The sequence below is a fragment of the Polypterus senegalus genome, chromosome 13 (assembly GCF_016835505.1).
Source record: "Polypterus senegalus isolate Bchr_013 chromosome 13, ASM1683550v1, whole genome shotgun sequence".
Classification (NCBI taxonomy): domain Eukaryota; kingdom Metazoa; phylum Chordata; class Cladistia; order Polypteriformes; family Polypteridae; genus Polypterus; species Polypterus senegalus.
The window spans coordinates 86899868-86913426 of NC_053166.1; the positions used below are offsets into that span (position 1 = coordinate 86899868).

General features: G+C 35.6%; 1 protein-coding gene across 4 annotated transcripts in view; it reads left to right on the forward strand.

Moving 5' to 3' along the window:
* LOC120542412 (guanylate-binding protein 1-like) overlaps window positions 1-13559 on the forward strand; it is a 91927-nt gene that overhangs the window by 36026 nt on the left and 42342 nt on the right. For all 4 annotated transcript variants that reach the window (XM_039774881.1, XM_039774882.1, XM_039774884.1 and 1 more), the window contains exons 4-7: window positions 3429-3556; window positions 5047-5156; window positions 5799-5986; window positions 6474-6716. In XM_039774881.1, the coding sequence (XP_039630815.1) occupies window positions 3429-3556; window positions 5047-5156; window positions 5799-5986; window positions 6474-6716 (669 nt within the window). The remainder of the gene's footprint in view (window positions 1-3428; window positions 3557-5046; window positions 5157-5798; window positions 5987-6473; window positions 6717-13559) is intronic.

The window sequence follows — 13559 nt, forward strand, 5'->3', positions numbered from 1 at the left end:
CAAAAGGCCATATTAAGGGATACCTCAGTATCAACATCAAATAAAAAACACTGAAAGAAAAGAGGCAGATAATTATTTATAAATATCCTCTGCTCAAGCAAACCTGAAACAGGCTAAAACTGCAAGAAACAAAGAAACTTTTGCATACTCCAAAAATAAGTATTTTACTAGATAAGAAATTTCATTGCACATATGAAAAATTGTAACAAAATTACTATGAGTTGAGTTCAGTACAATATGTTAAATTATTGAGGTACATTTTCATTTTTTTTGCACAACAGTGTCATTTACTGGGAAATGAGGAATAGTGGCCAACTTGACATGAATGCAGAGACACTACTGATTGAAGCAAGTCCTGAGAAGGACAAATATGGTAAGGGTGGCAAAAGCTAAAATTTGCCTGTGGCTACTAAATCCATTGCTGCTAGTGGCCTGCAAACTTGGAACGTCTTTGAAACCGAGATGGACTAGGACAAATAAGGACACATAACAACAAGTGTGGTGCAAAAGTACTTAGTTCTATTATTTCAAACAGTGTCCAAACAATGAATAATTAGTGCTTTGCAAATTCTTCTTTAAATAATGATAAAAACGGTGTTCAAGTGGAAGTTAAAATCTGGCAATAAGTAATCCATCCATAATTAGCTTAAATTGAAAAGTTAAAATACAATCAGGATCTGTCCATAAAAGAATAATGAGCCTTAGTGCATTTCCCATATCTATGTCTCCTCTGATCACCCTTAAGGTCTGCTCAGCAGCAGAAGATTTTCTCTAACAAATGCAGTCAATCTTCTTTGGCTCATGTTTTTAGTGCCATCTTTTGGTGTCTGTGGGGACCCCATGACCCCTGCTCCCTTCTTCCACCACTGTCTCTTGCCATCCATGGGACCTCTCCGGACCTGTTTGGCCACTTCTGCTCCCTGGATAGTCAACAGAATCAACCCTACTCTCAGCTCCACATGGGGCTTCTTCCCTGATTACCATGCCACCACACTGATATACCAGCTCTACCTTGGTCCTGACTTTTACTTTCTTTTCTTCATCATTTAGTTTTACCTCCAGCTATCTTATTTCACCTTCTCACTCTTTCTTGTTCTATTTCTGGTTTACTCTTTCTTCCCCTTTTTCTTTCCCAGGCTCTTTATATCATGTGGGTACAGGTGCCTTGATGGCAACGCACAGAGCGCTAATGTGGACACTGGCTGAACTGATAGTGTCTGCACATGAATGTGTGATCAGCCAATTTCCTGCCACTCAGCTTTGTCGAGTGTGCATCCATGCCTATCAATCCTTATGTTAAAAACACAATGGATCCCTTAATGTGCTTCACCACAATGATGAGTTCAAAAATTCATCACCTCACAAATCGATCTGGTCTTAAAGACAAATATGTCTCCAGACATACCTACAGGAACTCTTTAGGAAACATTCAGGGCATCTCACTCTGAGTTTCACATAAGATAAAACTGCAGACTAGAAGGGTATCTTTTGTGTATTAGACCTAGGGGCAACACCAAAAATATCAGAAAGGAGGGGGATCTGTCAAAACCCTGGCCCATATAATAAAGGAATTAATTGTTTCGTTAAATATATTAAATTAAATTGGGAATCTAAAAATAAGCAAAAGACTAAGAAGAAATACAAAAGGCAAAACTAACAACCAACAACAAGCTAAAGATAATAACCAATAAGAAATACAAAAGTTTTAAAAGACAAAACAGCAACATTTATTTATATAGCACATTTTCATGCAAAATGTGTAGCTCAAAATGCAATATGTTAAAGAAAAAGGATAAAATAAATTAAAATAAACACTAATAAAAAAATAAACAAAATACAGATAAATAACTAACAGAAATGGAAGAATCCTTAAGCATGGCTTAAATTACTATTAATTAAACTGATTTGAAAAGTCTTAAATGGTTATAACGCCTGAAACCCGAAGCCCATACTAAAATGAGAGTGTGTAATAACTGTAAATATTAACAACTTCTTAAATTTATCACAAAAATACAAACTAATGTAATATGTGCCAGTGGTGTGCATTTGAAAATCATCTTACATTCTCTGTGTATGTTAATTTTCCTAAAGTGAGAAAGGTTTTATTTTAGATAATTGACTGAGTAAAACATTGGGCATATCTAGGTAGCCCTTTTTTCTGATTTAGCATTATAGTAACTAATGTGTTTAGTAAAAGTTGATAGAACATTTTATACTCAAGTAAAGTAAAAATTATCTCAAAATATACTCAAGTACAATAACAATGTATTTTTACCCAGAAGTGTGCTCATTCACCTCACAAGAGTTTATTGTTGCCAATAACAATATTGCTATGCTCAAGACGGAACATAAGCAAAACATTTTAGGACTGAAAGCCAAAATCACAATTACTGCAAACATGGAAAAAGGCAAAGCAATTTTAGCACAGGAAGTACATAAAAGGAAAGTTTAGATTGTAATACTAAAGATTAATAATACATTTAGAGGTAAAATTATGAACATGAGGAACATCTTTAAGGAATACTTAAATACATTTTATTGTAAAGAATCCGAAACTATAGTTAAGGTTATTTTTTTTTCAAATACAATGAACAAACTATTGACACTCTGGAATTTAAGATGCTACAATCTCACTGCAGTGTGGGAAATCTGCAGGCACAGACAGGTATTGTTGCGGAAAATACACCTTTAAATTAAGAAGAGTCTTGAGCCATCTTTAAAAATTATATTCAAATATGGACATCCTTTATTTACACCAACAGGTGGAGCCTCAACATGCTTTGTTTAATGCAAACATAGCAGACTGATGGACTCTAACAGAAAGCTTCCCTTAATCAGCTAGATTAATTTACATATAATGACTACAAAGTATAACAATCACACCAATCAGGTAAATGGCATAGTCCAGAAATATACCCCTGCCATTAAGTGTTATGTAAATTCTTTAAAAAGTTCATAACTAAATGTCATGGGGAATACCCAGTTAAAAGAAATGAGACTTCTTACATTCAAACTGTTATCAGAGAACAAAATATAAAATTTAATGTTATATACGATCTCATTTTCAATTTTAAATGTACTGGTACAAATAAAATCAGGATGGCCTAGTTTAACATGCAGAAAATTTCAATCTCTCTTTTTTTCTCTTGCAATATCCAGCGGAATTCTATAGGTTTCCTGTGAATTACATTGCAAATATGAGTAATATTTTTGCAAGATAGAGAATGTAATGTTCAATCAAAAAAAAGTATATTAGCCATCAATCACTGTCTTCCCAAAGAAGAATAAATACCCTCTTAAATGTCCATACTAGAAAACAATATTTCGTATGAATAATGATGTTAAGATATTGCCTTTACCATTGTTTTTGTTTATAAATCCTATTGAATGCAATTGTTTTTTTTTTCTCATTTCTTTTTTAACTACAGGTTTCTCATTGGGATCTACCATTCAATCTCACACTAGAGGTATCTGGATGTTGTGCCTGCCCCATCCCAAGAAAACAGATCATGCTCTTATTCTTTTGGACACAGAAGGCTTTGGAGACCCGGAGAAGGTCAGTTGTTTGGTTTTTTTTCTAACACTCAGACTAGAACAGATGAATGCTTGCCTCTTTCAACTGTTCTCCTGCATCATGACACAAGTCTTTTCTGACGAGCTGTTTACTTGATAGTATTTTCCTCAGTTACAGTTATCAAGATATGCCTTTAGAAAGATTTTGAATGCTTGGAACATTGAAAACAAAGTAGGAATAGATATGATTACTTATGTCACCATGATGTCTTATCTTATACTGTATATAAATGTCTACACGTGGAAGTGAGAGGTGGACTCGGGCTAAGGGCTCCACCTCCAAGGATACGCAGGGGAGGCCAGCACGATGGCAAAACTAAATGCCCAAAGAGAGAGTCACTTGCTTATCTGCTATTACAGAAGCGTGACGAGCAATTTGGCAAAACGGTATTCCTTTTACTTTTCCTCCCACCACTAATACACAAGCGAGGCGAGCACGTTGGCAAAACAAAACCTCAGAAGAAAAACAGTCACTTAGCTGAAAATGCACAAACAATGTGAGCACGTCGACAAAATGAAACCTCTAGGAGAGAGATGCCCAGAGTAGTTCCTTTCAATTACCTGACATCTCTAAATTTCAATTTTCTTTTCTGATGATTTCAATAGTTTCTAGAACCCCGTGCTTTTTACAGCATGGGCTTACACAGCTAGTTTAATATAATACTTAAGGTTTCCATATCTTATCATCATGACCCTACAATTGGATTAAGCAGGTTTGATACTAGATGTATACATAAATGGGTATCTTTAGATTGCCATGTGTACAATATATTTCTCATACCAGAGAATGAAATAAAATTACAGAACAATTTCATAAAAACATACAATTACTGTCATTGATTTACTAACCTCCATATACAGAACACTTTAAATTTGAGCAACAGTAGCTTCTCATTTCTTATGACCTGAGTACAGTTTTGAGGACACATGAAAGTTTACACATATATTGCTAATAGTTTAAAATTTTTGACCCCAAGTAAATTCTTGTAAAATTCTAATCAAGCATTGTATTAAAAAACTTCCATTGTATCCTTAATAATAGGGAGGTGAGATAAACTGTGACAAAGCTCAAACAATTGACAACAGGCCATAAAAATGAAATCTCAAGGTAGCCTTGGCACAGACCAGTGAAAAAAATAATCTCTCCATTAATGTGCATATTAATTCTAGCATTCCACTTGAGAAAAGTACTATCGATGGTCATATTCTTATTGAATTTACATTGTTTAATCAGTTAAAATCAAAAACATTAAATCTCAGAAATGATTTCCCACAAATACATAATATAATAGTCTGTGTCTCCTGAATAAGGTATGTAAAGTCTTGGTAGCCGATAGATAGATAGATAGATAGATAGATAGATAGATAGATAGATAGATAGATAGATAGATAGATAGATAGATAGATAGATAGATAGATAGATACTTTATTAATCCCAAGGGGAAATTCACATAAGCTTTTGTTTTTCCCCAGGGTGATAATGAAAATGACAATTCCATTTTTACACTGAGCATTCTCCTCAGCAGCGTGTTTATATACAACAGCAGAGGCAACTTGGACCAAAGTGAGCTTGAATATCTTCAGTATCCTTTTGCCGTTTAAAAGTCACCTAGAAGACTTGGACATTCATTGTCTTTTCAACCCATTAAAAATTGGTGCTTTTAATTTTTGTAGTAGTGTATTATTTTAGCTGAAAGTTGTAGCATGTGTAAAAACATAATTAGGTGTAGTGTTAGTGTGTAAATATTAAAAGTAGAAATGACCAAAATGACAATAAAGTGAGGTTTGGGATAAAAGGAATAAAACATTTCAAATGGTTGCAACTTTGATACAGAGATGTTTTGTGTATTCTGCCAAATTAAATTAGTGTTTCATGGATTGTCTTTGAAGCATATAATTATACTATTTTTAATTATATAATACAAAACAATACAATTTATTTTTATATAGCCCAAACTCACACAAGGAATGTCACAATGGGTTTTATTGGCTAACTAAAAAGATTACAATATGCAAACTTTCGAGGCAACTCAGGCCCCTTTTCCAGGCCTAAAATATGGGCCAGAGTTGCCTCGAAAGTTTGCATATTGTAATCTTTTTAATTAGCCAATATAAGTTGTCATTTTGCTTGACTTTCCACTACATTCATAATGGCTAACACGTCACAACACCCTAGTACTATTAAAACATGAAGAAACAAAGCTCTTCCTTATCAAAGCTGCCAGCTTTGTGTCGGAACTCACAAAACACATTCAGCTGACAAAGTCAAAGAAAAACAATGAAGAATGGGAATATATAGATTTCTTTCCAGATTTTGTATGGGTCGTCCGAGATTTAACCCTTGAGATGACTATCAATGAGGAAATTGTGTCAGCTGATGAGTATCTGGAGCATATTTTGAAGCTTAAGAATGGTAAGTGCTCTTATATATAAATTTATTAACAGTTTCACTGAGTTAATAAGACATAGTTATATGGAAAGCTGTGCTTTCCTTCAGCTCCTACATTTCTTTGACATGACATCTGCGAATCCATATGGTCTTTCTAAATTCAAAGCAACTAAAGGTGGATTAAGGGATTTGGGTACCAGTGTACTGTTGTAATAATTTTGGTTGGGTCTTCATTGAATGGCATTAGTTCAAGACAGGCTGTCTGTTTTGTTTTGTTTTTTTGTCTGGTGCAAATTTTTTATATACAAAAGACAGACACTTCAAGGTAAGGTATATAAAGTAAGGAAGACACAAGCTATACTCACTAATCATAGCACCATAGAGTGATGACGTGTTTCATATTGGTTTCCACATGAAAGTTAGAATTTCAATGTACTCTGTAATTGTCACAATAATAGCCCTATATACCTATTTTATTTCAGAAACTAAAATGTTTATTTATTTACTCAAGGAACAAATGAGAAGACTGAAAAGTTTAACACTGTGAGACGCAGCATCCGTGATTACTTCCCAAAAAGGAAATGCTTTGGGTTTGTTTGTCCAACTACCAGATTTAAACTTAAGCTCCTTGATGATCTTTTGGATGAGGAACTTGATCCAGAATTTGTTGAAGAATTTGAACTCTTCTCCCATTACATTTATGAAGAGGCCAAAACCAAGAAAGTTGAAGGAGTTCACAAAGTCACTGGAAGAAGTAAGTTGTTAGACTGGATAAAGTCCTGGGAGGTATTCCACAGAGCGAGTTTAGAGAGTAAGCATCATTTAAATTGAGGCACTGGGTTTATCTGAGCCAGTTTTTTTGAGCATATCTAATGTTGCTGAATTCTAATTTAAATTAATCTTGTATGTTCATTACAAAATGGTAAAACATTATAACATAAACTATCCATTGAAAATAAATAACATTTAAATGATGTCATTCATTGCCACCTTTTGTGTCAGTGACAGAATTTTCTAGCATATCTAATGTTGCTGCATTCTTAGTTATACTATCATTTAAATTAATCTGATATTCATTGCAAAGTGGTAAATTCTTAAAGGTTACACTGTTTATTGAAAACTGAAAACAATTAATAATATATCCCAATTAAATGATTATGCCATTCTTCTCCATTGCTTTGTTTTGTCAGTTAGAAATAATAAGAAAAGAAGTAATAATTAAAAAAAAGGTTAGAAGGGGTTGTTCCATAATGTTAAAATCGTCAGTTATAATTGCACCAATTCTAAGTCAGTAAACCTCTAACACTAAACTAGTACAAAGATGATTATTGTAATGTAATGTATAAGGAAATGTCACAATTTTAGACCTTACAGCATCAATCCTGGTGTGCTTCTGTCCTCACACACTACAAAACACTATTAACCCACCTGACAAAATAATGCATAGTATGAAAGCCCCTTGTCATTTTTGATAAAAGTCATGACAGTATTTATATGTACATTGTAAAATAATAATAATAATAATAATAAATATAATAATAATAATAATAAAAAAGGATTAATAATAATAATAAAATAATTGTAAAATAATAAAGAGTAACATACACCAATCAGCAATAACATTAAAACCAACAGGCTAATGTTGCGCTAGTTCCCCTTGTACCTCCAAAACAGCTCTGGCCTGCTGAGATATGGACTCTGCAAGACCTCTGAAGGTGTCCTATGGTATATAACACCAAGATGGTAGCAGCAGATCCTTTAAGTCCTGTAGGTTGCAAGGTGGGGCCTCCATGGATCAGACTTTTTTTCCAGCACATCCTACAGATGCTTGATCAGCTTAAAATCTGTGAAATTGGAGGCCAAGTCAACACCTTCAATTTTTTTGTCAAGTTTCTCAAAATATTTCTGAACAATTTTTGCTTGTGGCAGGGCAAATCATCCTGCTGAAAGATGTCACCGCCATCAGGGAATTCTGTTGCTGTTGAAGGGTTGTAAGTGGTCAGCAACAATCTTTAGTTAGGTGGTATGTGTCAAAGTAAAATCCATATGAATGACCCAGAGCACCACACTGTCTCCACTGGCTTCTCTTCTTCCTATAGTGCCTCCTGTTGTCATCTCTTCCCCAGGTAAATGATATGCATGCACCTGGCATGATCTTAAAGAAAATGTAATTCATCATGCAAAATTCATTCATTGCTCCATGGTCCAGTTCTGGGGCCTCATGTATAACGCCGTACGTAGAACTCGCACTATAACATGGCGTAAGCACAAAAGCCGAAATGTGCTTACGCACAGAAAAATCCAGATGCAGGAATCTGTACGTACTCCGACTTCCACGTTCTTCCGCTACATAAATCCCGATCAGCGTGAAAACTAACGCACGTGCACGCGCATTATGTAACGCCCCAAATCCTCCCAGAATTACGCCTATTTGAATATGCAAATCAATATAAATCGCCCTTAAGCGCAGCCTTCTGTGAAAAGACAATGGGAAAAGCACGGGGAAAATATAAGAATTTCAGCGAATACCAAGTGGAGGCAAAGGAAAAACATACTATTTGTTCAAATAAACCGTGGTATAATCAACAAAAGGAAGTTGATCGAGTGACATAGCGTGTTGGAGAAACTTGAAAGCTCACGTTCACAAAACCGCACAGTGCCGGAAATAAAAAAGAAGTCACATATCAAAGTCGCCGTGAAAAGCCGAGTTGTAGCCCACTGTCTGAGTGTCATATGAAAGCTTATTAGGGTACAGAGAAAAAAGGCACACAGTGGGGAAAAAGCACGAAATGTCAACTTCAATCTCGACATTTCCACTTTAATCACGTAGTTTATTTTGTCATTTAGTAGAACATCATAAACTTCATCTTAAAATCGTTTAATTAACCAGTTTCTCAAATCACATCGTAATTAAAGTAGCACGTTAAATGCTTTGTTTTGCATTTGATCTTCTACTCGTATGTGCTCTATGTGTGTGAATCACTACTTGCTTCTTAAACCGGCTCTCTTCCTCCAACTGGACACAGAGTCCATTACATTCGTGGTATTACAGCTCTCTGAATAACTAAAATACTGAGATGTATACGTGATATCATTTTCATGATGATAGGAGCTAAAGCACATTATTAAACATGGGTTTCATGAGCCTCGTGCTCATGACAAGCATTTATCTTTTGTCGAAATTTGTTGCTGCGTTTTTAGCTGTGTTGTTATTTTCTCTTTCTGTTTTATATTCAATATATATTGGCGTGGCCCAAGAGTCCTTGCTTTTCTTTCCCCAAGTAACCGATCGCCATACAATCAGCTCTGTAATAGACGTTAAGCCATCTGTAAGTTTAGCGCCGATTCTTCAAAACGTTTAAAGAACATTGAAATATCTTCGTAGTACATGTTTAATTATTCTATCCTTCACGACACTCCCAGTGAAGAATATAGATTATTTAAATGAAGTTAAAGTTTTATGTGTATAATTTAACAAACATATTTTTCTGCATTTCACCTTAAAAATGATATCGTCATCATATGTAAATACGCGCTTTATAAAGTGACTCAGGTTGTGTAATATTATAACTGTAGTGCAAGTTTACAGTGGGGTGATTGTACTTATAAGTCCTAACAGTTCTACAAGGTGCAATTGATTGAGTGCATTTAAAGTTCTTGGGATTAAACTGTTTCTGAACCGCGAGGTCCGTACAGGAAAGGCTTTGAAACGTTTTGCCGTGGCAGAGACAGCGTGTGCTTAATGCCGTATACCGATAATTCTCTTTCCGATCAGCTGCTGCTGTGATTCACACTCAGATACAGTGATATAAATACTCCGAGTCGTGCAGTGAGAGTAATATGGAAAAAGATGATCCGCTGTGGCAACTCCTAACGGGAGGAGCTGAAAGAAGACGAAGAAGAAGAAGAAGGAGAAGTGAGAACAGTTATGGTATTTGGAATACTATGGCTGTTCCCTGGACCATTATATTGTTACGAGTTAATTACAATCAGATGCATTACACTAATAAACAATATACGGTTAGTTTCTGTGTATTTATAAAGCCGCGTCATGAAAATAATGAGTAATCACACAAGAACAGTACCATTGCTTTGACGCTGGGTGCCGCCAGTTTGCAAAACCGAGCGGAGAACTTGCGTACGTCAAGGTATGAGGTACCGTGGAAAAGTGCGTGGCTTTACGCCAAGTGTAGGTTTTATACATCGGGATTTGAACGTGGAAAAGTTCTTACGCAACATTTCTGTGCGTACGCACCGTTTATACATGAGGCCCCTGGTGCTTATGTGCCCACTGTAGGCATTTTTAATGGTGGTCAGACGATAGCATAAGCATTCAGACCAGTCTGAACTACGCAACAAGCTATAATGCACTGTGTGTTATGACACTTTTCCGTCTTGGCCAGCAATTTGTGCTACAGTCGCTCCCTATGCACATTAATCAGCCTTGCGTGTCCATGACCATGTCACCAGTTTGTCAGTTATCCTTTCTTGGACTACTTTTGGTAGGTACTTACCACAGCATCCCGAGTACACCCCACACGATCTGCCATTTTGGAGATGCTTTGACCCAGCTGTCTAGCCATCACAATTTGGCCCTTGTCAGAGTCTTTTAGATTCTTACACTTGCCCATTTGCCCTGCTTCCAACACATCACCTTCAAGAAATGACTGTTTACTTATTGCATAATATATCACACCCCTTGACAGGTGCTATTGTAACGAGATAATCAATATTATTCAATGTTATTCACATAACCTGTTGGTAGTTTAAATGTTTTTTGCTGGTCAGTGTACAGTAAATAGATTGCACAACTCTATAATTAAGTTAACTTTATGTCTTTATTATTTTTATAATAATCCTTATTGTTTATTTTTTATTCCCTAGTAGATATCAAAAGTACAAAATGATTTTAATTGAGGATATATCACTCATTACAGAAATGGTCAAGTCTCGTCTGGTACTTGTGATAATAATTTTCATACAAATGTATATGGTTACATTCAGTACACAAAAGGTGTTATAAGTGAATCTACAGTATGTAAAATGCACTAATCCAGAGTTGTATCAGTAGCACTAGAATATGTTATTAACATTCCACAACATCATAGGCTCAATAAACTGCACTCGCATGTGGATAAATGGCAGCGCTAATCTCATTAGAAAATAAATATATAAAATATAATTCATTCATAGCATCAATGCACATGTCATTCCTTTTAAATGACGCTGACCAATCATATTGCACAATAATGCATTCTAATGAGGACAGACTCCTTCAGCCCAAGTGGCATTGAAGCACTGCACCTGTGACAGAAGCTGCATCTTTTTTTTGGTTGCTAAATGTGCATTATATATTTACATGTACTAAATGTACTGTTCTAATAATTGTGAAGTAAATTATGTTCTTGTATATAATTTTCAGTTGATGCCAAGTGTACTTTATATTGCCACTAACTTTTTAATTGTTTGAAGAATGACACTCACAAATCCGTATATTTACAGTCAAATTGGGCAATACAAAGGAAACTTTTTTTATTTTGAATAATGGTGTTAATTTTTAATTCTGCAATGCACAAATTCAGAACCATAATGTACTTCAACTTCCATCTACTATGGATTGCCACCCATTCTCTCTTGCTTTCTTTATAGTGGATACACTTCTTTTTTGGTGTTAATATCGATCATCATGCCTCTGTTGCATGTTCTTCAATTTTAAGACAATTGAAACTGTAAACTTTTCCAAGCTGTTCCATTATACATCATTCATTTGATCAGTTTTACATTTAAAGTCACAGGTACTCAATCTTCAATTATTGCACTCTCCTCTGTGATTTCCGAACTATGAGAAAAGGAATCAATGATTTTTTGTCAGGGCTGCTTAGACCTCACAAGCGTGTGCAAAATTGTGGATTGCCAAAACCTGTCTTCAGTTAACTTTGCATTCATGAAACCGACTGAACCTTGATCGTAATATGAGGATTATTCAAGCTAGGCTCACTGAGCTAAATCTCCATTTCACCAGCGCACTTTATGGAATACCCCTCCACAAAGTTAACAGTGCTCCACTGTGAGGCCATAACCCCACTTAATGTGGTCTGGAGATTTGAAAGCTTCCTTATTGGATGATCCTGGGTGGTGTTTCCTTAACTGGTTGATATCTAAACATACATATAAATTGAGGTCACTCTTATAAAATGTCCTTCACTGAAGCCTGATTTGGGGCACTTACACTTCTATTGCAAAACAGCAGCACAAATGTACATTTCCATTAATAATAAAGAAGAGAAGAGTACCTCCAGCAAAGAGAATTCCAGGGGAAAGTAAACCTCTGGGGGTAAAGTATGTATGACATAGGAGAAATGGCATTCCACAGGCATCTTGTATTATCATAGGCCACATGTGGATATCCTTAACTGTGGTATAATATTGTGCTGTGTCTGTCACCATTGATTCAAATATGTTTTCATGGCTGTGCACCTTAGTTGGTACTCTTGAGCTGACCCCAACACCCAACAAATGAGCCAAGGAAGGAAAATTATAAAAAGGAAAAGGCAATAATTAAATGAAGAATACACAGTATGACACAGGGTAATGTTGCACAGCACAATAATTACAGCTAAAATAGCAAAACTTTCTCTATAACCTTTTAGGAACTACATATACAGGGTTTGACTCTCTCTCTTTGATATGTGAGCTACATACCACACATACCCATAAGTTTGTACCTTAAAGTAGTTCCTTCTACCTCCTCCTCCTCCTTCCTTCCTTCCTCATTGTTCTCTGGCACCTCCTCTTCTTGTCAGGTGTACACCAGACAACTTTAACCCACTTGGCCTGCTTCTATGGCCAGACTTGAAACTATTTCCAGATCCCAACATGTTTACTGTCTAAATATTAGTACACTTTACTTTAAGGTTTGAACATATATGAGAGTCCAACATATGGTGGATAAAGAAAAGTCAATGATCATGAGAAAAAGTCGTGGGTCCCACATGGGCAAACAGCATTTACTTTAAAATGAATTGCTTTGAAGAGTATGTTAGCATACCATTGCAAGTAAGTAATGATAATGTCTGCAGCTTTACAAGCAGATGTTTTTATCTGTTCAGCAGTGATGAAGAAAGGAACTGGGAAAATTTGTCCAGTTGGACAGTTGACTATTAAAGGGTGACATCCACCTACATTCCCTTTTCTTCTTTCAAGTTGGTGACTTCTGGAGTCTGGAGGGAACAGTCAAATACATTAAACCTCTGGCACACTTAACCATAATTCTCTGTGTTTCGTTTAATGTAAACACCATAAGCTCAGCCAAATAGTCACATGTCTGAGCAGGAATAAACTGGACATACTTCATAAGGCAATGATGATTCAATAGTGTAAGGAACTTGTTAAGATGGTGATGTGCATGGCTATGTATTGCCTTGTGTAATCTGGGGTTTTAACTGTGCTGCATTTATTATCCAGTATTGCCATCTAGTGGAAAGATACTAAGTCAAATCAGGTATTATTACTATTAGAACTCTTCACACATTGAAAGCAGCTTGAAAAGCCTTCCAAAAAAAATGCAACACTGAAAACAGTGCCACAAGTGAAAGAT